Raw genomic sequence first — 23,258 nt, forward strand, 5'->3', positions numbered from 1 at the left:
GAGACAAACAAATAACAGCTACCATCAGTAAACAAAATGCATCCTGAATGAAGGACATACCATCCAGAGGGAAGTTTTAATGGATGAAACTTTTGCGGTAGAGGGTAAACAAATTTATTCACAGTTAATTTTCACAGCGGACAAAAGTATGGCAATGCCTTCCAAAGCGCTTAGCTGTATACATAAACAAGCTGCATTTGTCCACATATATACACATGGCAATGCCATATAAATGCACACACAGCAATAGACATGGCTTCCTGGATGCTTTCCGACTTCTGCAACACACCATACTGATAAATGGGTGTAGCTCCATGTATGACTACAGGCAGAGATATACAATCCCATTAAGTGGGCATGGCTTGTGAAAGAAGGTGGGCTGCTGCAGGACTTCCCACATTGTCAAGCAAACTAATTTACTTTCCCCCCAATACAGTACATCATACAATATGGGTTTTACATAACAAAGATGTCTGTGTATACACCCTTGGAGTTTACACAGGTATCCATTGCATATAAGTTGTTTACAAAGTGACACACTAACGTAGAATGGGTCATGTTTCCAGGTCCATTGTCTTCATCAGTGCTCCATTTAGCCAGCCAAATGCTGGATCCCACTGAAGAGCCATTATAGCCAATATATAAGATTAGTGTAAGGAACCCCATAATAAAAGTACATGACTTGATATACTCCCATATCACTGATAGTTTAACCTACAGAGCAGTAAACTATTGAGTAAGTAGATGACCAGATCTATATCCATACGTTACCACTCTTAGCCTTTTCCTCTCGAACAAGTTGAGAAGTCTTCTTCACATCTCCTTGATTTTCTTCCAATGATTTTGGCTGGTCAGACTGAATGTTCAGTTCTGTATCGTCGACTGTTGAGGATTCCCCTTCAAGTCTACAATGTTAAATCATATAGATATCCACCATTAGATCAGTTTCTCTTACAAATTTTCTGCTGAAGCTTGTGCTTCTAGTAAATCCTCGATACTTCCTACACATGCTTTTGCTTCTATGCAACGAGAAAGCAATTTTTTAGTCATCAACTTGATAATACAACTTAAGTATTGATACCTGCTTCTTCCTCTTCCACTTCTATTGAGGCATAGGCACGCACAAACTCAGCAAAAGCTCCATTGTTGTCAATCAGTTCAGCATAGGCACCCATCTCACTGATCCTACCATTCTCTATGGTAACAATTACATCACATTGTGGTAGGTATGACAACCTATGAGTGACAAATACTCTCGCCTGAAAGATAGGAAGGCAAACAATAGAATGGTATATTACTCTTAAAATATTCTAGTACCTTTTCCTTCAGCAGACCCTGTGGTCCAATCACTTGGTCAAAGATGTGTTTTCCAACATGAGAGTCAACAGCTGATAAAGGATCATCAAAATAGTAAACATCAGCTTCTTGATAAACTGCTCTGGCCATGCTCACTCTCTGCTTTTGACCTCCACTAAGATTAATACCCTGTAATGGAAACTGTCCTTACAAGTGTGTGTGCGTGTGTGTCCATCCCACAATAGAATTATCACATTATATAGAACATAATTATTCCAAATTAAATAAGAAATCATAATTTTGGGGTAAAGTGCAGGAAGGAATTTTACACTTGTGTAGAAAGCATGGTTCCTACATGTGTAGTGCTTTATTGAAAATTTTGCAGAATTTTGTAGGAAATATTCCTACACTGTTGAATTTTGTAAGAAAGATTCCTACAGATGGCACAAAGAGTAAGACATCTTCTTACAGTGTAGGAATTTTTATTACAAAATTCAACAGTGTGGGAATATTTCCTACAAAATTTCTTAATGTTGCCCTACACGTGTAGGAACCATGCTTCTTACACAAGGGTAAATTTTGGTACAACACAGAAAATTAATTGCTGGTTTGAGGAAAACTTGCCACAACTTAAAGTTTTGGTTTCTTATTTAGTTTGGAACATGTTATGGCCTTCGCAATATTATTGCATAGCAATAATTATTTGGGTTATGTTTCAATTTTCACAAGAACATTGCAATAATCACATTAAATACGTAGCTCATGAATAATCGCATGTCACAAATTAAATATTGCCCAACCCTATAATGTAGTAACCTTTTCTCCAATTTCTGCCAGATCTCTTCCTGGTAAGATCTCCAGGTCAGGTCCAAGAGCACAACAATCAATGACTGAGTCATACAGTACTGTATTGTGTGGTTTCCCAAACAAAATATTATCCTGTACTGTTGCATTCTGTATCCATGCTTGTTGTGGGACATAAGCCACATGTCCCTAATCAAAATTAATAACATTTGTAAACACACCAAATTACCTTGACTATGACATGTCCAGTAATCTTCTCCATTTCTCCAAGGAGAGCTGATATGAGTGATGACTTGCCAGCTCCCACATGACCCACTACTGCCACCAACTGGCCAGGTTTGATGTTCAGATTGATACTGTGAATAAGAACAGTAACAAAGTGACCTACTAACACTAGTACATCACATTCACATAAAAGAGACACATACATACATACATACATACATACACTGCCATGCACACATAAACAAATATTACACACACTTTTCCAAAATAGTGTTTTCAGTCTTATCCCATGTAAAACTCCCATTTTGTATGACTACAGCATCTTCATCACCTATAGCAACACAATGACATCATCATGCCAGGGGCTTATTAGTACATCTTGATGTCATTATTTGTAGTAAGCATGTAATATTGTAAATGCCTGAGCCTGGGTCGAGGTGGCCCAGATTCCCCTACAGTTACCATACCAACAGTTGTTTCCTCAATGTTGTGTACATTATCAGGATCAAGTTCATCATTCTGTAAGAAGGTGGTCAATCTCTTCAGTGACACACTGGCCTGTATAATACTGGAGATCAGACGTGGAAGCATGGACATTGGAAATCGAAGAATATTGAACAGTGACAGTGCCACAAAAGCTCTTTCAGCTGTCAGACTTTCATCACTAGTAAGAACAAATATCCCAAAAGTTGCTAGAGATACCTTTAAAAAGAAAATTGAAAACATTTATAGCAAAGTACGTATAAGACGGATTACCATGAATGGCGCACATTTCCAACTAAACGATCCTCCAATGTTTAAATATGCAGTTTGTTTTAAGATTGACAACTCTTTGTTTCGTATGTTCCCTACATCCTTCTCAAAGTGGTCCTCCCATGCATACAATTTGATCACTTTAATACCATTCAGTATTTCATTCATTATACGAATACGACGATCTTTCTGTGCCATCTGTTTAACCTAAGTGACAAACAATAAGGTAAACTGTGAGTTCACACCATGAGGCACATTATGTATTCACACTTTGTAGTGTGTGCATAGACAAGTTAGAATTCTAGAAGTTAATAAAACTTCGCTATATCACCATTGTTCATCATACGCTACTGTATTGTAGGGATCGCGGAGGCTTGGACTATCTTGCCCAAAAATATCACCAAAAAATAAGCCACATTTTCTCACTAACTGCTTGGCAGTATACCTGTAATCTTCTACTAATAGATGCTATAACAGCATAGAATGGTATCATCAATATCATCACTGCCACACCAGCAAACACAGATGGTCCCATTGTGAAATAAAGGAAGATGATAGCCAGTATGATCTGAAATGGAGCTGACCAGATGAGGTGAAGGTAGGACATCAAGTCCATGAAACGTTGAGCATCGATGGACATCAAGTTGGCTATCTCTCCTACTGTACTTTGTTGTCGGGCACTACTGCTAAGTCGTAGTGACTAAACAAGGAACACACATTAGCATTTAATACAACGCAAACATCTTTAAGTAGCATTGCTTTTAAAAACCCTAATTTCATGGCAGTTGGAACTAATTGCACAGTACAGGGTACATGTGCACCACGAGACGTCATTTCCTTCGCCCCCCCACAACTGTATAACATTTAGGACACAGTGGAGATTACAATAGCCTCCAACAGTATACAATCAATCACCTTGTTATAAACAAGAGAAATGACAGCAGTCTTCAAGTGCATACCAAGCAAAAATGAACGATGGAAATAGTGTTGCAACACCAGTGACTGCATTATGGCAGTTATAAACAATAAGAAGGCATAGAAGTATCCCTTCCATGTCGGTTCATCAGAATCCTTAGTATACTCTATCAGTAACCTGAGACAAGCAAACAATGTTACATATGTTGGAAAAACTAGCTCATACTTTAGTATTAGTGGCCCAACAAAATTCAGCAAATCTGTGATGACCTTGAGAAATCCGGCTACCAAAAAAGGTAGTGCATATGTCTGGCACATAGCCAGAAACAATGATGGCTTTGATGTCGCTTGTTTAGCAGGTTGCTCTCTTGTACCAGTTGATGCAAAATTATTATCATCTATTAAAGCATGAGTTGGAGATAGCTCAAAAACTTCAGTATCATCTTCAGGAGATGGTGTGTAGTCAGAATGATAAGTAGTTCTATTAATAGACATTACATCATAACAGTCATCATTACATCATCAATTGTTGACCTTGTTGTTTTGTTCATTTGTTTCTGCCAATTCTCTGCCAGTTTTGGAGCCAATGTTTCTGACCTATCATTAGGATTGAGTGACCACAAGTCTGAGTTCTGGAGGGCTCTACGCCATCCAGTAATGATCATCCTGTGGAATGTACATGCAACATGTGAAGCAGATTCTTGGTAGGGGTCTGGAGGGCATGTTCTCACAGTAGGTTTTTAAAAGTTAGCCTTGTAAGATTAACTATGGCAGCCATTTTGCCTGAAAATTGCCATTGCAAGTTAACAATGCCATTGTGGAAACTTCTACACTAAAAACATACATGTGTACTAAGCATTCATGTCAAATACTGCATAGCTACTGGAAAGCTTGGCGGGAAAAACTTATCCGCCAAATCATTTCTCCGATACATATCTGCATTTTCTACTAACAAATTTGCCAAACCTTTTCTCGTCAAATCCTATTGCGGCAAATTCACTATAAGTTTGGTGAAACACCACTCACTCGCCAAATCTGCCAAACTTTCCTCCAGCCAAACTTTCCAGCTATAATATATATAAGGTAATTATTATGTGCTGACAAGTGTTTCCTTATGTCTTTGCATGAGTAAATAATTTCTATAGTTGATGTGTAATCATACTCCTCAGCTGCACTAGACCACTTGATATGACTGTTCTATTAGAGTGGAGGCTTCAGCTCCTAGCTACACAGACATTTGCAATTGCAACAAAGCTCCCTCCAGCATACCAATCCCTGGCTCACACTTATAATACAATCACAACACAGTTTCCATACCCATTCAACCACCACCAGGTCAAGTAGGACAAGAAACTTGATGACAACTCTGGACTAGGATTCTGTGAAAATTGTAAATATTCTTGCCTATACCACTATAGGGTATTCCCCTTACATTATCTTCTCCAACAAGCTGATATTTTGACCGTTTGTCTGAAACAGTGCTCAGTACAAACTGAACCAGAAAGACAACAAAGTTGATGATAAAGGTGACAAAACGAAACACATCTTCCACTTCACTCTGTTGCAAAAAAAAAAGGCAACCATTAATAAAACAACTACTCCACACTTCAATACATATTTCACAATAAAAAAGAAGTACAAAATCCTGGAACTATAGTTGAAAGCTGTACCTGGTCTTGGCTCACTAAGATGAGACTACGCAGTTTAATACTAGCATACACAACTAGTGCTCCCCAGAAACAGAACTGGATTCCAGAAGATGGGATACCTTGACGTATCTCACTTGTTATCACTGCTATCATTAGTGCCTACATGTGACAAGCAGTAAAATGTGCACATGGAAATAATAGGTGTATGCATGCACACAAGCAAAGCAAAAGTACAGCCTCTGCCTGCCATATACATGACTTGTGCACTGCTCAGGTGCTAAATAATTATCCTGATCCCTCATCTGTTATGTGGAGTGATATTAGTAAAAATAGTTTCTTGCTCAAGGAAACAGATACTACACCACATGCACGCACGCACGCACGCACGCACGCACGCACGCACGCACGCACGCACGCACGCACGCACGCACGCACGCACGCACGCACGCACGCACGCACGCACGCACGCACGCACACTTACTGCAGAAATCAACAGGATGATGGGAGATATTAACTGGTAATTGGGTACATTATCACTGTCCTTAAGCCAGTCCATCACAGTCTTCACCAGATCACACAATGATGTTATCATCATCATACAACATAACACCTAGAACAAAAAACCATGCTTTATAAACAAACACTTGCTAGTCAACCACTTCTGGAGGCCCAGAGACCTTCACAACACTACAAAGTGAAGCAGAGATTGTTAGTTAGGATAACTGCTCATTAAATTTACATCATAAAAATTAACACTTTGTTAACAGAGCCACCTATTTGACCTAAAATAAGAGATCCCATTAATGAGGTGGCCTTTGTATTGAAAACTTCATTAATGCAACCATAAAGGAAAGTGGCCTCAGGTTTTCTGTGTAACATTTGATTTAGTAGCCATATCATATATTTAGACTTAAAAACACAGCTACTTAAGGTGATCATGTGTAGATCAGTACTATACTGTCCTGCAATATACACTGTGACTATACTTCTACGCCAATAGACAAATGTCCAAAACATAGCTAATAGCCCATGCCTCAGTTTAAGGGTCACATCCCGGTCTGACTCGGATTTTTATCATCAGGTCATCTGGGTCAGCAGTAGTGACTCGGTTTCAAACGCTGTAATAGGCCGCTTATTTGGCCTCAATAATGAAGTGGTCCTATTACTGAGGTAATGTAGTACACCTTAGTTGTGTTTAAACTTACCTGACATTGTTACTATGACAAAGTGCTTTTATAAGACAGGTGACCATTGTTTCTGACATGCTGGTGATTGGTAGCCATACTTGTATATAGGGTATTATTAATGCTCCACCTCTGCCTACTACTACTACTACGAATTTTCATTCATAAAAAAACACATGTACAATTGTTAGTTTGTTAGTTTGGGACTACTACTACTACTACTACTACTACTACTACTACTACTACTACTACTACTACTACTACTACTACTACTACTACTACTACTACTACTACTACTACTACTACTACTACTACTACTACTACTACTACTACTACTACTACTACTACTACTACTACTACTACTACTACTACTACTACTACTACTACTACTACTACTACTACTACTACTACTACTACTACTACTACTACTACTACTACTACTACTACTACTACTACTACTACTACTACTACTACTACTACTACTACTACTACTACTACTACTACTACTACTACTACTACTACTACTACTACTACTACTACTACTACTTTTCATTCAAATGAATTGACACACATGTACAGTATGTACAGAAATACAATGACAATACAAGCATAAGCCTAAGTACAGCCAATGTTCAAAGATGTTAAGATGTTTACGGTCCCCAAGATAGCAGCTTTCTGGAGGCTATTAAACAAGTTCTCATTGTAATTTGGGATTTGCTTCAAGTAATCCTGTTGATTAACTGACACCACACCTGAATGACCAAAAACAACAGGTATGATGCTAACAGGCTGACCATGACACTCAGAAAACTCCCGGATAAGTGGTTGGTATTTGGTTAGTTTCTCCTGCTCCTTATTAGGTACATTAACGTCCGCAGGACAAGATACTTCAAAAAACATTATTCTATGTTCATGTTTCAGGAACAGTACAAGGTCAGGTCGATTCGAAGGAACATGAACATCAGTTTGTAAACTAAAGTCCCATAGGACCTTTGCAGAATCATTCTCAACCACCGGCAAGGGCTGATGGTCATACCAGTGCTTAGCAGATAATGGTAACTTGAAACACTTACTCAGATGCCAATGGAGAACCCGGCCCACCATGTCATGTCGACGAAGATAGCTTGTTGATGCAAGTGCAGGGCAGCCAGATAACAGATGTTGAATTGACTCTTCCTGCTCCTGACACAAACGACACAAAATGGATTGGACAGGTATTTTCATTATTTTGGCCTGATAAGATCTTGTACATAAGACCTGATCTTGGATAGCAAATATGCTGCTCTCGGACTCACCATGCATCGAACACTGCAACCATCGAAAACTACGTGCAGTGTTAATAACGGATGAATGTACCCATGTAAAGAATTTACCATGCAATGGTTTGGCATACAATGTGTTCAAAAGTTTCTTCCTCTGAGAAGTTACCACAGCGGTCCTTAACTGGTCCGAGCTAAAATTCAACACATCACATAAAGCTAGTGAAGAAGCAACATCATCAGCCATAGAAAATACAGACCTACGTGAGGGACTCTGCAACATCAGCTCACAGCAGGCCTGTACAAAATCATCCCTCGATGCCCGCAGATGGTGGGCCAATAAAACCAAACGTCGTTGATAAAGTTGTTCAATGTTCACTAAACCTCTTCCCCCCATTCTACGAGTCAAGTACAACCTTTCAACAGCCGCACGTGGATGATGGCTATTGGCAGCAGTAAGTACCTTACGGACAGTGATATCGAACTGGGCAATCTCCGTTTTGGTCCAGTCAACAATACCAAATCCGTAAGAGAGCAACGGAATGCAAAAGCTGTTGGTAGCACGCACTTTAAGTGGCCCACAAAGCAAAGATCCCCATACCAGTTTCAATCGTCTGTGAAGTTCAGTAGTTATAATTGACTTGCTAGCAGCATGATCAATACCGCCAGCCTCAGGAAACCCCAGGTATCGATAGGTTTGGCCATAATCGAGTTCATTAATCACATTATCTAGAGTTGGTAAAGGCCCAGTCAGACCAATTTTCCCTCTGGTTGCAGACATCTTGGCACATTTTTGGAATCCAAACTGCATTTGAATGTCATCAGAAAACTTTCTGACAATGTCTATAAGCGGCTGTAAACACTTATCATTCTGTGCAAATAGTTTAATGTCATCCATATACATCAGATGTGTTAAATTCGACCTTGAAGACATCTTATATCCCTTAAGAGCATCTAACAAATAACTAAGTGGGTTTAGAGCCAAGCAAAATAACAATGGACTCAGGGTGTCTCCTTGAAAAATACCACACTTAACAGACACTTTGGATAATTGTGTTGTGGCACTTTTAGGTAGTTGTAAATATAAAGTGGTCCTCCACAATGGCAACAATCTCTCCAAGCAAGCCACCAGTACAGGTGGAAAGTTAAACAAACGCATGCACTCCAGAAGCCAGTTGTGTGGGACAGAGTCATATGCTTTTTTATAATCAATCCAGGCAACAGCCAGGGATCTGTTTTTACATCTCACTTGACGCCATACACTATTAGTCAATAGAAGGTGATCAGCACATCCATACTGGCCTCTGCAACATCCTTTCTGAGCAGGGTGGATAAGTTGATGGTGTTCACAATGTTGAGATACCAGAAAGGTAAGACAGCTGGTCCATAGTTTATAAACAATATTTAGACAGGTAATTGGTCGATAGTTCTGGGGGTTAGACAAATCATGACACTTTGGAATTAACAAGGTCCGACCAATGGGGAACCAATGAGGTATAGCCATGTCCCCTACAAGTAACTTGTGAAAGTCACTACACAAAAAGTCATGAACCGAGGAGAACCGCTTCCACCAGAATCCCTGGATGCCATCAGGACCTGGAGAAGCCCAATTCCTCAATTTGCGAATAGCAGCAGCAAACACCTCTGATGTTATAGCTGGTATGGCTCCATCAAGTATATTTTCCTTATTAAACTTTTCCTTTAATTGCGTCAGCCAGGAGCCATCCAAGTTAGCAGAAGCGTTTCGTTCAAAAATACTTTTCCAAAAGGTTATCAGGTCTAAATTATCAGGAGTTCCAACGTAATTATGTTTAGAATCAGGACTAAAACTGCGATAGAACACTTTCTGATTTCTCCTGAAGGTGTTGTTTTGCCAAAATCTAAGTAATCTAGTCTGGTATCTCCGTATTCTAGTAGCTAAGCTAGTTACTTTCTGTTTCAATGTTTCTATAGCAATTAAAAAAGTTGGGTTATCCATTATATGATAGAGTTTAAACAAGTGAGCTTTCAAATGTCGTAATCGAGCAGTTAACACAGGAGATTGATGGATAGCCAACAGTTGTGATATGTGCTTTCTAAATTTCTTTATCTGTGACTCCAGACGGAGTTTCCAAACATCCTGTCGACCCCTCCTCCCACCTTTTTCAACATGTTGGCCAGACAACCTGATGACTGCCATTGCACCTGCATATATTAAACAATCACACTGAGAGATTGAAATAATTTGTTTCTGAACACATTCATCTATACACTTATTCATCATGTGTAGCCACTTCTTACCAACTTTGTTGTCAATCAATTTTGGCAATGCCTGCCTCTCAGCAAGGTCCAAAGTGTCAATCTCTAAAAGACAGCTATGTAACCGCTTAAACGCAATTTTCAGCTCCTCAGTAATAGTAACATCAGACAAACAGTCCTCCACACAGCCCACTAACTGTACAAACTCACTTGGCTCGTCCTCCAATGGCACAGGACGCAACACAGCATCAATAGAAGTATCTCTCATTTGCAATGAGCCCTCCGGGGATGTTTCAAGTTTACTTTCATTTGGTAATTGTTCATCATCTGCTCTTTGGTGCTGCTGTATATCCTGTAACTCATGATCAGATAGCAGCTTCGAGTTAATAATCGCACGAGCTTGACAAGCTAAATTGTTTTCAGTGCGAAATGATTTATCCGGGTTACGGTTATCCCATAATGTCTTCAGTCTCTTCTGATAGCCTCTGCCATCAGCTCTTGCCTCGTAGTAGCACCACATCAGCTCGACATTCTCCAGACGGGACCAGGGGCGCCTCCCGCGAACTGGTTTTGTAACAGAACGAGCATCGCTCGGCAGTTCAGCAGACAAGCTCTACAAGTAACTTGCCAATAGTACTACTACTACTACTACTACTACTACTACTACTACTACTACTACTACTACTACTACTACTACTACTACTACTACTACTACTACTACTACTACTACTACTACTACTACTACTACTACTACTACTACTACTACTACTACTACTACTACTACTACTACTACTACTACTACTACTACTACTACTACTACTACTACTACTACTACTACTACTACTACTACTACTACTACTACTACTACTACTACTACTACTACTACTACTACTACTACTACTACTACTACTACTACTACTACTACTACTACTACTACTACTACTACTACTACTACTACTACTACTACTACTACTACTACTACTACTACTACTACTACTACTACTACTACTACTACTACTACTACTACTACTACTACTACTACTACTACTACTACTACTACTACTACTACTACTACTACTACTACTACTACTACTACTACTACTACTACTACTACTACTACTACTACTACTACTACTACTGCTTACTACTTTGGTTTCATTACACTTGTACATTTGTACAGACACACATTGTATAACAGGTAAAAATACCTATGTTACACAAGAAAAATTAATAGATCTCATTATAGCAATAGTTCCTAATAATGCTGCCTTCTGAAGATTATCAAAAACAAAGTCATTAAAGAATGGGATCTTCTTCAAATGCTGCCATTGATGTTTTGAAATGACACCTGTGTGGCCGAACACAATTGGAACAATATCAACTACTACTACTACTACCACTACCACTACCACTACTACTACTACTACTACTACTACTATAAATTGAACAACCTTGTTGTCTCCTGATGTGCCACCCATACCATATAATCTGCCCATTGAACTGCAACTGTAATTACATAACTTACCATCTTTGTCACACTCAGCCAGCTGTATGACAGTGGAGGACGTCTTGCAAGAAACACAAACCTCAAGGCAGCTAATAGCCAGAAGATGACACAGATGGAGTAGAGGACTGCTGTGTCCTGAAAACATTGTGACAAGTCCACCTCATCATGCCATGTATCATTGACTCCTACGTAGTCAGGTCTACGGTGTGGCTGTGAAATATCATAAGACATGTAATGAACCAGTTCTGTGTTGAGCATCCCTTCCCAGTTGTGAAAATTTACTATAATGTTTCCGGTATACAATTCATGAAAGTATATACAAATGTTTCAGATTTACAGTAGGTGGGAATCACATAATATATTATAAACTCTTGCTACAAAGGGGATGTCACTCCTTAACCACAGTACTGTGATCTGTGACCATGGTAAAAATTGATGGTCAACAGACAGGCAGAGGCAGCAGTCAAGCACTTTTTCTAGAGTGGTCAAAATCTATGTGAATAAATAAATAGAGCACTAACATGCTGAAATAAATGGAAGACAAGGAAATATTCACAACCATCAAAATCAATATTGACCGTAGTCACAGACATAATTCTGCAGTGAAATTTGTTTCTTATCAATATACCATATACAAAATGTTCACTTGTGGTAAGCCAAATTGAGGCAAAAAAACCCCAAAAAAACGATGCAATAGGTGGGGTTCAAACAACAAGCAATTATAGGTGCATAATTTATACTAAGTGAAACTCTATCGAGGATAAATACAACAAATGGTATGCATAATTTAATTATAAATTTCTGAAGATACCAACTCCAGCTTTTTTTGCAAATGGATATTTACCGGTACCTGTATATGCGCGGACATAATAATATATTCGTGGATCATGGAGATTTGGGTTTTCCTAGCCAAAGAATTCACCCAAAAACCAGCTTCACAACGCACCTTGGCAGTATTGGTTAGGTATAACCAAGCCCAAAAGTGCCTTCAGTATGATCCTAAAGGCTTCCAATAAATTGTTACAAAATTAAAAAAAACTAATTATTTAATGGAATTTTCTACTGACTAACTGCCTGCCTGCAGCGTACCTTGATAACGGCTAAGGCTATGGGCTTGATTTTTTCACTGTTCGACGTCGCTTCATCCTGAGATGCGCCTTTTGGCATACCACAGTATGTACAATGCACGCATCATGGACTTACTCCTTTGCGTCCCATGCTGACAGCCAAGTGTCGATTTGCAGTAGCGCGATGCATGGCTTCCCTACAGTACATTTGTAAACAGGAATTGTCTGTATTTTCTGTGGTGACTGGACTGATTGCATACGATTCTAACACTGTTCTTCATTTGTAACGCTGTGTAACGGGGTGAACATACGTTGCTGAAAGTGAAGCGTGATGGCCGCTGCACTTTTTAAATTTATTTTTTTTATTACCGCAGTAACTTACAACTCTGCTTCAGCATAAAAACAAACAAGCAAATAAAAACACACAAAGAGACTAATATTTAAGATTCAAGTAAATGAACTGATCCTACTCTCTGCGCACACAAGGTCAATAGCCGCAGACTCTTTGAAGCCATAGTGGTGGTAGGAAAATCTAGAACCTCTCAAACAAGTGATGGCTGCTCAGAGTAGGGAAAAACTCAGTTTACATCTTAGCCAGTACAGGGTCTTGCTGTAAGATTGCCCACTTTTTCTGACAGCAGAGTGGCTATTCTCTTGTACACCACTGTGGCAAAACTTTCAAGGCAGTAATTGAGAGTTGGGGGCTGTCAACACACAAGTGGTCCGGGCATATAAGGTCTGGGCGGACCATTTTTGATGTCACAAATGGTCCAGCCGGACCACATGTGCTTACATAATTGGTCCACTGGGACCAGTTATGCCAGTACAAAATGGTCCGGGCTGAACAAAAATGGTCCATGTTCGCATACACACTTATAGCTATAATCGAAGGCATATACAAGGCATGCTCTCTACATCTATGCTATAACCATTCCAGCATAACTATAGTGGTCAAAAATTATCCAAGCCTAATTACTATTTAACAGTATTATTATAAAATTAAAACTCCTTAGCAGAACTACACAGTGTTTCATGAGATAGCTAGCTATAGCTCAAACCATGTGATTTATTGTTGGTGTAGATATAATATAAATTAAATCAAAGACAATTTCTGCTGACTGTATAGTATTGCAGAAGAATCAGCGGCACATATAATCAATTTCTGAGGAGGTAGCTATGTCATGCATGTGTTACTAACACTGTATAAGCATAATATTATATGCACTTAAATGTATATACCCAGTTTTTGTGCACCAAGGTCCACTGAAATTTGATGTCTTTGCTTCTTCAATTGTGAGTTGCTGGCACACGTTTTTGTTTACGCATTTCAATTGGTACCACCATTCACAATTATCACATCTGATCCAACCACTGTCCATATCTTGCATTCCACAAGCATGACAAAATTATCCAGTGATTCTGAAACATTAAGTAGCTCAATTGCCATGTTATTACTAGTAAGTGGTTTTAGTTAGGACTTTTACTTTTAGTTATCTGAAACTAATACTTAAGTTTTTCTGATTTGTCAAAAGACTAAAACTACAGCTGCCTCAATTTTTACGCAGAAAGTTATAAAATATCATTTAATGTTTACAAATAACTGAAACTAAAAGTACTTGCCAAGTATACAAATAATTAAAACTAAAAGTACTTACTACCAACATATAATTGTTTAAAACTAAAACTAAAGTACCTTGCTATATTAGCTAATTATTCACTATACACATACTATCTGTATATAAAATAACTAAAAGTGTTTTGCTATAAAGATATTTCATCACAATGGTTTAATGCTAAAAAAGTTACTACTGCAATGTTGTCAAGCAGGACGCAGCTAACTTAAACTATCACAGAGTTTAATATTAAGAGTTTTATTATTGAAATCATGTGCACTGCATTACACTTGTTTTTTGACAAAAAATCATGTAGGTAAGCTGCTGCATTCATTATTGCATAAACCAAACATGGTGGGTTGCATCAAATTATTGAAGAGTGGTATGCACTGACTGCTTCATATTTACTACAATTGTTTTGGTACTTGCTTGGTACCTTAGTACATTCTGTTGATCTTGTGCTTACCATGTCTATCTTGGCACCTTAATTGCCACATTGTGTATCTTGTATTTTCAGAAAATGTTTTGCTGCAACAAACAAGCAGACTTATTATGCTTTTAAATTTGCATGCAGGTGTGTAATTTTTATCACTCAATACAATAACACAAACATTGTTTGCCATGTGGCACTTGTCCACCACTGTCTAGTGATGGTGGTTGTTTTGATAAGTTGTGCAGGGTTCCACAGTTCTCCTATAGTTGACGCCACAGGAATTTCTAACGTCATCCTACCAATCCTAATGAAACCCTGCACTGTCCAGCACTTCAAGCTAACCTTTGGGTTGGAGGCAACTCGTGGAATGGGGCAAAGTCTACCCCATGAGACTCGCATGTGGGTGCATATCCTCCGCCAACCTGACATGTATCTTTTATTTATTTATTATTTATCAATTTAGTTTATAATTTTTGTTTGTTTTATTATTAATTGCACTGCTTATATATTCACAATAATATACACATATTTTGAATGTAGTCTCCTAGATCTAGGGGTGGGCTTTGGGTGGGGACAGACTTTTTCCAACTTTCCATGTGGCCATTTGTGCACTCTTTTCTGTCACATGCTATTGAGAGTTATCCTGATTATAATGGAGTTATCCTGATTATAATAATGCTCACCATTTCCTGCCTACTTTGCATTGTGAAACCCATTTACCCTATTGCATCTACCTGCAGCTGGTCATCAACTACAAGCTGTCAGTAAGTAACATCATTGCATGCCTCCCAACATTAACCTTGTTTAAACTCCATCATTGCAACAAACATTTAAACTGACTTACATATTTGTATCTACATCCAAAAGCCATGTGGGTATACATGCAGCAGTGATATTTTTGGCCAGAAAAGACCAAATGATCATATTTAGTACTATCAAGACTCTTCCATTATTTATTCTTGGTACTATGGTACTTGTTTTATATGGTACTGTATGGATAACTGAAACTAAAACTCTTGAAATCTAAGATCTAAAACTACAACTAAAATGTATTAAAGATGGCAACTAAAACTAAAACTTTAACTAAAACTATAAAAATCTAACATCTTAAACTAAAACTATAACTAAAATATATCAATGGTGGTAACTAAAACTAAAACTTTTAATTAAAACTTTTTTCTACCTACAGCTATAACTAAAACTAAAGTCAAATGCATTACTAAAACAATGCTAATTATTACGAAGCTTTGAGATATCACTCATTTTGCACGTGGTTGGTAATGGCTACCTTTGTATAATACACTCTGCAAACATCATGACATATACTCCACAGGAGGAATTATCCCTCGAACTCTGCAGGCAATGCTGCATTGACACCACATTCCATTTACATTTAGTCTTTTTCCAGTTTCCTTGTGCATGCTGAATATTTCCAAAGTTTCCCCAATGCTTTCCTAATTGACACTTCATCACATTCTTCTCTCCTTTTGGATCCAAATAAGTTGTAGTGAACGTCCTTGCATTTATACATAATATAACACCCAGTGATTTCCTGCTTGAAGAAATGCACCTATAGCATATTCATGTTGTGGGATGTTCAGATATATCGGCTTTCTGTTATCAGGGTAAAACTTTCCTGTACATATTTTGTTTGTGACACTAACATCTATCACCTTAACCTTTGTTTCTAAATGGTTTGCAACTAACAAAGGTTAATGGTTAATGGCTAACCATTAAAGGTTAATGGTTAACCATTTAGAAACAAAGGTTAACCTTTGTTCCTAAATGGAAAGACACCATAGATGGTTATAAAAAGTGATTTGTAGACGTGAAGCAGCAAGTTACAACTAGATTCTCGACCCGGACCATTTTTGTTTCGGTAGGACTACTTTTATTGTCACATTTGGTCTGCCCGGACCATTTATGCAAGACATGTTTAGTCCGGCCGGACCAATTATGCACCCGGACCAAATATTTTGTTACAAGGTGCACGAATCGTCATATTTTCGTAGTAACTAGATTGTTGCAGAGGCACTTCTTCTACTGTTTTTCGTCTGTAGTGCTGTGTAATGGGCTGAACATAGCTGAAAGCAAAGTGTAATGGCCACTGCACTTTCAAAGCAGTTTTTGATACCTGGGGCACACGTTCAGACTAAAACATTAATTCTGGTGCCATCCTTTCTTTTGATGCGGTATGCGTGGGTTCACCAGTCATAATAATGTTACAAAAAAAGTAAACAAACAAGTTCAAGGAAAAATTAGAAATTTTAAGTTCGATTAGGGATCATAGAAAAAAAAAGTAGGGAAACAAGGGAGGTTGCCTACACCTGCAGATATACTAGTGAACATTTAATCTTTATTCTTTATTATTAATTACTAGGCAGGCAGCACAGCTGATATGCCTAGGATGTACAATCACACAATATTACAGTACATTACTGCGTTACAATTACGAATTATACAATATTATATCACACATATTACAGATACTAAGTTACTATGTTACAATTACGAATTATACACTATATTACATAGATTAAGCCACTCCTAGAAAATTCATTGTTTCCCATTTCCTGCCCACATGCTGATTCTCTTCCTGCATGGTCATTCATTATTATTATTATTATTATTATTATTATTATTATTGTGATTTTGCTGCTGAAAGACATGGATACAAACTGGGGGGTTGGTATAAAACTAAACTAGACTATAAAATACAGCAGCTGGTGTGCTGATAAGAGCTATCAGCACCCAATTATAAGTTAAGATTACAAGGGAGCAACTAAAAATTACAAGTAAACTAATTAATTAACAAAGGGGTAATTGGGGTGGAACTACACCTATGACAAGGACATACAACATGATAAGTACAGTAATTATTGTCATCAAAGTTTGAAGTGAACATGGCCCAGAAGATGTTGTTTAACTGTCTCTTTAGTGTTGCTATAGATAGATCTAGTATTGCTGTCAATATTCATTATTTATCCTGTGACTGCATAGGCAGTATAGCAGTAACTATTTTAGCATTCAGAAAGCCCTTTTAGCTAGCTTTTCACTGTTAAAGTTCTTAGTTTAAATATTTCTACTGTATTCTTAGGCCACTCCAAGAAAATTCATTGTTTCCATTTCCCGCCCGCATGCAGATTCTCTTCCCGCATGGTCATTCATTATTGCTGTCAACCAAACATTTTATTCATTATTTACCTGTGATTGCATAGCAATAACTAGTTTAGTATTCAAAAAGCCCATTTAGCTAGCTTTTCACTGTTCAGGTTCTTAGCTAGGGTCCACAACGCGAAAAATCGATATCCTCCAATCAACTACCTAGCTATTGTCATGTGTTAGGCTAAGTGTAACTTGAATAACACCAGCGTGCCAGCCAAGTTTGTCACTTTCTTCTGGTAGAAAACGATACAAACGTCTTGAAATCATGTGATTTTTTGTTGCAGCGGTTCGTAGGGTTCTTCGTATGCCATGATATTCACTCTCAACATTGTTCAAGTAGTCTATCATCAACTCAAAGTATCGGTGGTTTGATTTCATTGGTCAGTTTCTGGTGACAGCACGATCTGTGCGCCTTTTTGGCGACAAACAAAATGTTTCTTCCTCTGGAGCACAGGACAAGCAGAGCAGCAACTGCGCTGTGGGTCAGCAATGACCAGTACTAGGTAAAGTACCTGCACACGGAGTATGGTTATAATTGAAGGTTGTTAGCCATCTGGCTGAGCCATCTATATGCTGAAATTTGGCCAAAATGATGTGATTTTTGGAAACAAATACCAGAATTGTTGATAAATCAGTGTAACAGTTTCCAAAAGCAAGAATACGAAGTTTATAAACACCTAACAATACAGCTATCTTGCTCAGTAAACGCATAGAGCAATCCAATGTATGAAATAAGCACTGACGTGATTGAAATTCAAATCGCTGAAAATACAGTCATAATTTATTCCAATGACCTTAAAATCACTTGAAATCAAGTTTGTATGCATTAGGTTCAGCATCTCGATTAGCCCAGCAGTCTAAGACTCTCCCTATGATGCCATCACAGTACAAGACACACCTGCACTGGCCCAGACCACACTTGAGTGAACAGTTAACATAAATATTTACAAAAGGAGTGCACTTCAAGGTTCCTTTTCAGAAATGAAAGCAATTTCATGGGTATTTACGCGATTTGAATTTCGATCACGTCAGTGCTTATTTCATACATTGGATTGCTCTATGTGTTTACTGAGTAAGATAGCTGTATTGTTAGGTGTTTATAAACTTCGTATTCTTGCTTTTGGAAACTGTTACACTGATTTATCAACAATTCTGGTATTTGTTTCCAAAAATCACGTCATTTTGGCCAAATTTCAGCATATAGATGGCTCAGCCAGATGGCTAACAACCTTCAATTATAACCATACTCCACATGGAGGTACTTTACCTAGTACTGGTAATTGCTGACCCACGGCGCAGTTGCTGCTCTGCTTGTCCTGTGCTCCAGAGGAAGAAACATTTTGTTTGTCGCCAAAAAGGCGCACAGATCGTGCTGCCACCAGAAACTGACCAATGAAATCAAACCACCGATACTTTGAGTTGATGATAGACTACTTGAACAATGTTGAGAGTGAATATCGTGGTATACGAAGAACCCTACGAACCGCTGCAACGAAAAATCACGTGATTTCAAGACGTTTGTATCGTTTTCTACCAGAAGAAAATGACAAACTTGGCTGGCACGCTGGTGTTATTCAAGTTACACTTAGCCTAACACATGACAATAGTTAGGTAGTTGATTGGAGGATATCAATTTTTCGTGTTGCGGACCCTAAATATTTCTACTGTATTCTTACCTGTACGTTAGCTATAAATTTTAAAAATTTGTGGAAATATCTATAATGAATAATGGATAATGGACCGCCTGCCCGCATGTACGTATTTTCGAGGCCAATGAAATGGGAAATAAGGAATTTTGTTGGAGTGGCCTTACGGATACTAATTCCCTAATTCAGTGCCGTAGTCTCGCATAGCCAGACCGCTTTTTTTCTTTTGTGTGGGCGTCGGGGGGGAAGGGTCCGGTACACTGCGTTAAGAATTCTATATAACGTTCCAGTCAAGATGATTGTTTATTGCTGCCGATTGGCGAAGCCCTAAACTTCTTAGGCGTCCCGCGCGCCCTTCAGCTACAGTGGCCCACACTTTCTAACAGGTCTAAGAAGCTTAGGGCTTCGCCAATCAGCAGCAATCAACATTCACCCTGACTGCAGTGGAACGTTACACAGATTTCTTAATGTAGGTGCACCAGACTCTACTTTTTCCACCCCCACACTATAGTCTCGCGTGCGGCAGACGGTTTGCCGGTGTGGGGGCGACAAATAACCGTCCCCACACAACCCGTCTGGCATGCGAGACTACCCACACACAAAAGTAAAGTAGTGGTCTGGCTACGCGAGACTAGGTCTTGGGTATATTGACTGGATTAGGGGTTAAATCGTGTTCGCTAGCATATCTGCAGGTGTAGGTGACTTCCCTTGTTTCCCTACTTTTTTTTTCTATGACCCCTATTAATCGAACTTATTTTCCTTAAACTTGCACACATAGCTACCGGTATTTACACTTCCATTCTTACCCAGAAAACATCATAACTCCGACACAATCCACTAGAAAGTTCTCGTTCAATTGCCATTACTATAACTGACCATGACAGTGCCACTGGTTACTGAGGACTGGCAATGCAGCGATTTTCAGTGAGACAGGTCACGTGATGCCACCCACATGGTATTGAGGCGTCTATTTATCTATGCGTAAACCATTGTCTGATGAGTGCATAGACCTAGCTATATGGGCAGAAACGGTTTCTGACAATTTCTGTAAAGCTATGCATGCATGCTGCACTGATAGTAGACTATTATTATTATTATTACTACTTGATTGTATAATTATTATATTTTATAAATAATTGTAAGACTCATATGCATGAGCATAGTACAATGATTGGTTACAAATTAAATTAGAATGTAAGTAAGTAAATTAATTAAGTATAAATAATTAAGTAATTGAAGAGATCACTGGTGTACAAATGTAGAGAATTTTGTAGAGTTGGTGCATTGATAGTGACACTTGGTAAAGCATTCCACTGAGGGATTACTCGTGGAAGAAAGCTGAACTTGTAGCTATTAACTGTCGAATATATTGTAACAAATCTTTTGTTGTGACCTCTAGTGATAAGAGAGATAATTATTAATCATGCATTCTGGGAGTGAAACGTCTATTAAACCATTTAAGATTTTATAAAGAACACATAGAGACTGAATATCTCGTCTCTTCTTCAAGCTGTCCCACATAACATTTCACTAACACTGCTGTATCTGTTAAAATCGGACATTACATATCTAGCAGCTCTCTTTTGAACAGACTACATCTGACCTTCCGCTGGATTATAAGCGTGGGTGCTTATATCTGCTGCTGTAATTACAACACATATTTATTAAGGCTTTGCAGTGCAAATGCTGAAGTCTGTAGGACACCTGATCCCGCCTGGTCCTACATCCTGGTTAAAGATGTCACACAGCTATCTGATACGTGCAATATAGCTCAGAAATTGAAATTGTGCTTCTTTGGATAATTTGTCTGAAATTGTGCTTCTTTGGATAATTAGCCTTAATTACGTATGTCCTGAGGCATTGTGAAGGGGTGTGCTTGCTGCAGAATGTGGGAATGGCTTCTTTTAGCCAATGAAGATATGACTATTACAAGTATAGAGATATCTCCAGGAAATAAATAGAAAGGATTTTAGACAGTTGTTACAGGTTAATCAAGTAATCACTTAAGTGGCTGACTGCTCTATTAGAGTACCTCAATCTTTTGGGGAAAAGAGTTGAGGGTGCATAGCCCATTTTCACTGACATGATCACACAAGGTGTAATATACACTTTATTTATTTATATTTATTACTGTGCAGAAATCAAGAGATTATAGGACACGGGTATTAATCATATTACAAAACTGATTAAGAGAGGGGGAGTTAATTACAGAGGGGAGGAGGTTCCATTACAGTGGAGGGAAAAGGAGAACTTATAAGAGTCTATTCTAGCATGTAGTTGGATAAAACTAATATCCATTTCTTGAATTACATTGATTGGGGATCAAGGGGTTGGAGGAGATATGTAAATTTCCATTGATTATCTTGTACATAATGCTCCTTCTGGAATATGGAGAGAAATCATTTAAGCAAAATCTACCAATGCATCTTTGAACAAATTCATGCCTTAAATTTGAATGTTTACATTAGCATGGGTATCCTAGACAGAAGAGGCATATTCAAGAATTGGGCAAACCATTTGACTTGTAAGTTGTAACATAATGCATGAGGGCCATTGTCTTAAATTACGATACAAAAAAACTATTTACTTGTGCAGCCTTATTTGCAATAATTATATGGCTGTATATGATTATTCCCTGAAAGTTTATGGGTCAATTAATGCTCCAAGATACTTGGTAGTTGTGATTTCTCTTATAGGACAATCTGTGATGTTGGACTATTTTTGTACACTTAGAGGGGTTGAAAGGCATTTGTCACTTGATGGTCTATTTTCAAGGGCATCCAAGTCTCACTGCAGTGTCCTCCTTCGAGTAAAACAACAGGACATCATCACTCATCAGCATAGAGTCTTACTCTGTTATGAACAACAGGGGGAGATCATTGATATTATTATATTGGAAACAATAGGGGAGCTAACACAGTTCCTTGTGGCATGCCTGGAAGTACGTGAGTGGCATGACTTGTTATGTTGTCAACTTCGAGATCTGTTGGTTAGAAAACCTTGGAGCCAATTCCATAATGAAAGTATGAGAGAGTTTCTGGTATAAATGGGTGTGTGAGACTTTATCAAATGCCTTGCTGAAGTCAACAGTTATGGCCTCCTCTATTTAGACATTCAGCAGTCATTAACAGTGGTAATTAAGTGGGTATCACAGCTTCTATTCATATGAAATCCATGCTGTTCAAATTCATCACTGTGACTTCATATCTTTACAAATGTTTTGATATATATATATATATCGCCATTGCTGACAGAGCAATTACAAATGAATAATAGTAATATATATATATATATATATATATGTACCACTTTCACACCTCAGATCAAAGGAAAGCCAGTGCATGTATATCACATATTGCACTGGTTCAGAAAAGTTAATGAGATATATGCACTGTACCAGTGTGTATATCTCGTTAAGCCCACTGCTTTAACGAGATATATGCACTGTACCAGTGTGTATATCTCGTTAAGCCCACTGCTTTAACGAGATATATGCACTGTACC

The 23,258-nt window shown here is 38.3% G+C and overlaps 1 protein-coding gene across 3 annotated transcripts in view; it reads right to left on the bottom strand.

Moving 5' to 3' along the window:
• LOC136250342 (multidrug resistance-associated protein 1-like) overlaps positions 1 to 23,258 on the bottom strand; it is a 44,863-nt gene that overhangs the window by 2,217 nt on the left and 19,388 nt on the right. The window contains exons 1-21 of one of the 3 annotated variants that reach the window (XM_066042534.1): positions 20,561 to 20,695; positions 14,137 to 14,316; positions 11,849 to 12,040; positions 6,124 to 6,252; positions 5,664 to 5,801; positions 5,426 to 5,551; positions 5,311 to 5,372; positions 4,528 to 4,659; positions 4,220 to 4,474; positions 3,994 to 4,171; positions 3,524 to 3,778; positions 3,082 to 3,285; positions 2,793 to 3,027; positions 2,584 to 2,656; positions 2,330 to 2,456; positions 2,113 to 2,289; positions 1,318 to 1,485; positions 1,082 to 1,259; positions 956 to 1,019; positions 767 to 905; positions 545 to 714 (exon numbers count right to left, since the gene is read on the bottom strand). In XM_066042534.1, coding sequence (XP_065898606.1) covers positions 545 to 714; positions 767 to 905; positions 956 to 1,019; positions 1,082 to 1,259; positions 1,318 to 1,485; positions 2,113 to 2,289; positions 2,330 to 2,456; positions 2,584 to 2,656; positions 2,793 to 3,027; positions 3,082 to 3,285; positions 3,524 to 3,778; positions 3,994 to 4,171; positions 4,220 to 4,474; positions 4,528 to 4,659; positions 5,311 to 5,372; positions 5,426 to 5,551; positions 5,664 to 5,801; positions 6,124 to 6,252; positions 11,849 to 11,851 — 2,813 coding nt within the window. In that variant the 5' untranslated portion in view covers positions 11,852 to 12,040; positions 14,137 to 14,316; positions 20,561 to 20,695. Of the gene's footprint in view, positions 1 to 544; positions 715 to 766; positions 906 to 955; positions 1,020 to 1,081; positions 1,260 to 1,317; positions 1,486 to 2,112; positions 2,290 to 2,329; positions 2,457 to 2,583; positions 2,657 to 2,792; positions 3,028 to 3,081; positions 3,286 to 3,523; positions 3,779 to 3,993; positions 4,172 to 4,219; positions 4,475 to 4,527; positions 4,660 to 5,310; positions 5,373 to 5,425; positions 5,552 to 5,663; positions 5,802 to 6,123; positions 6,253 to 11,848; positions 12,041 to 14,136; positions 14,317 to 20,560; positions 20,701 to 23,258 lie in introns of those variants that run through there. The other 2 variants (XM_066042532.1, XM_066042533.1) reach the window with 2 other exon arrangements.

This window comes from Dysidea avara, chromosome 3, assembly GCF_963678975.1.
Source record: "Dysidea avara chromosome 3, odDysAvar1.4, whole genome shotgun sequence".
NCBI lineage: Eukaryota > Metazoa > Porifera > Demospongiae > Dictyoceratida > Dysideidae > Dysidea > Dysidea avara.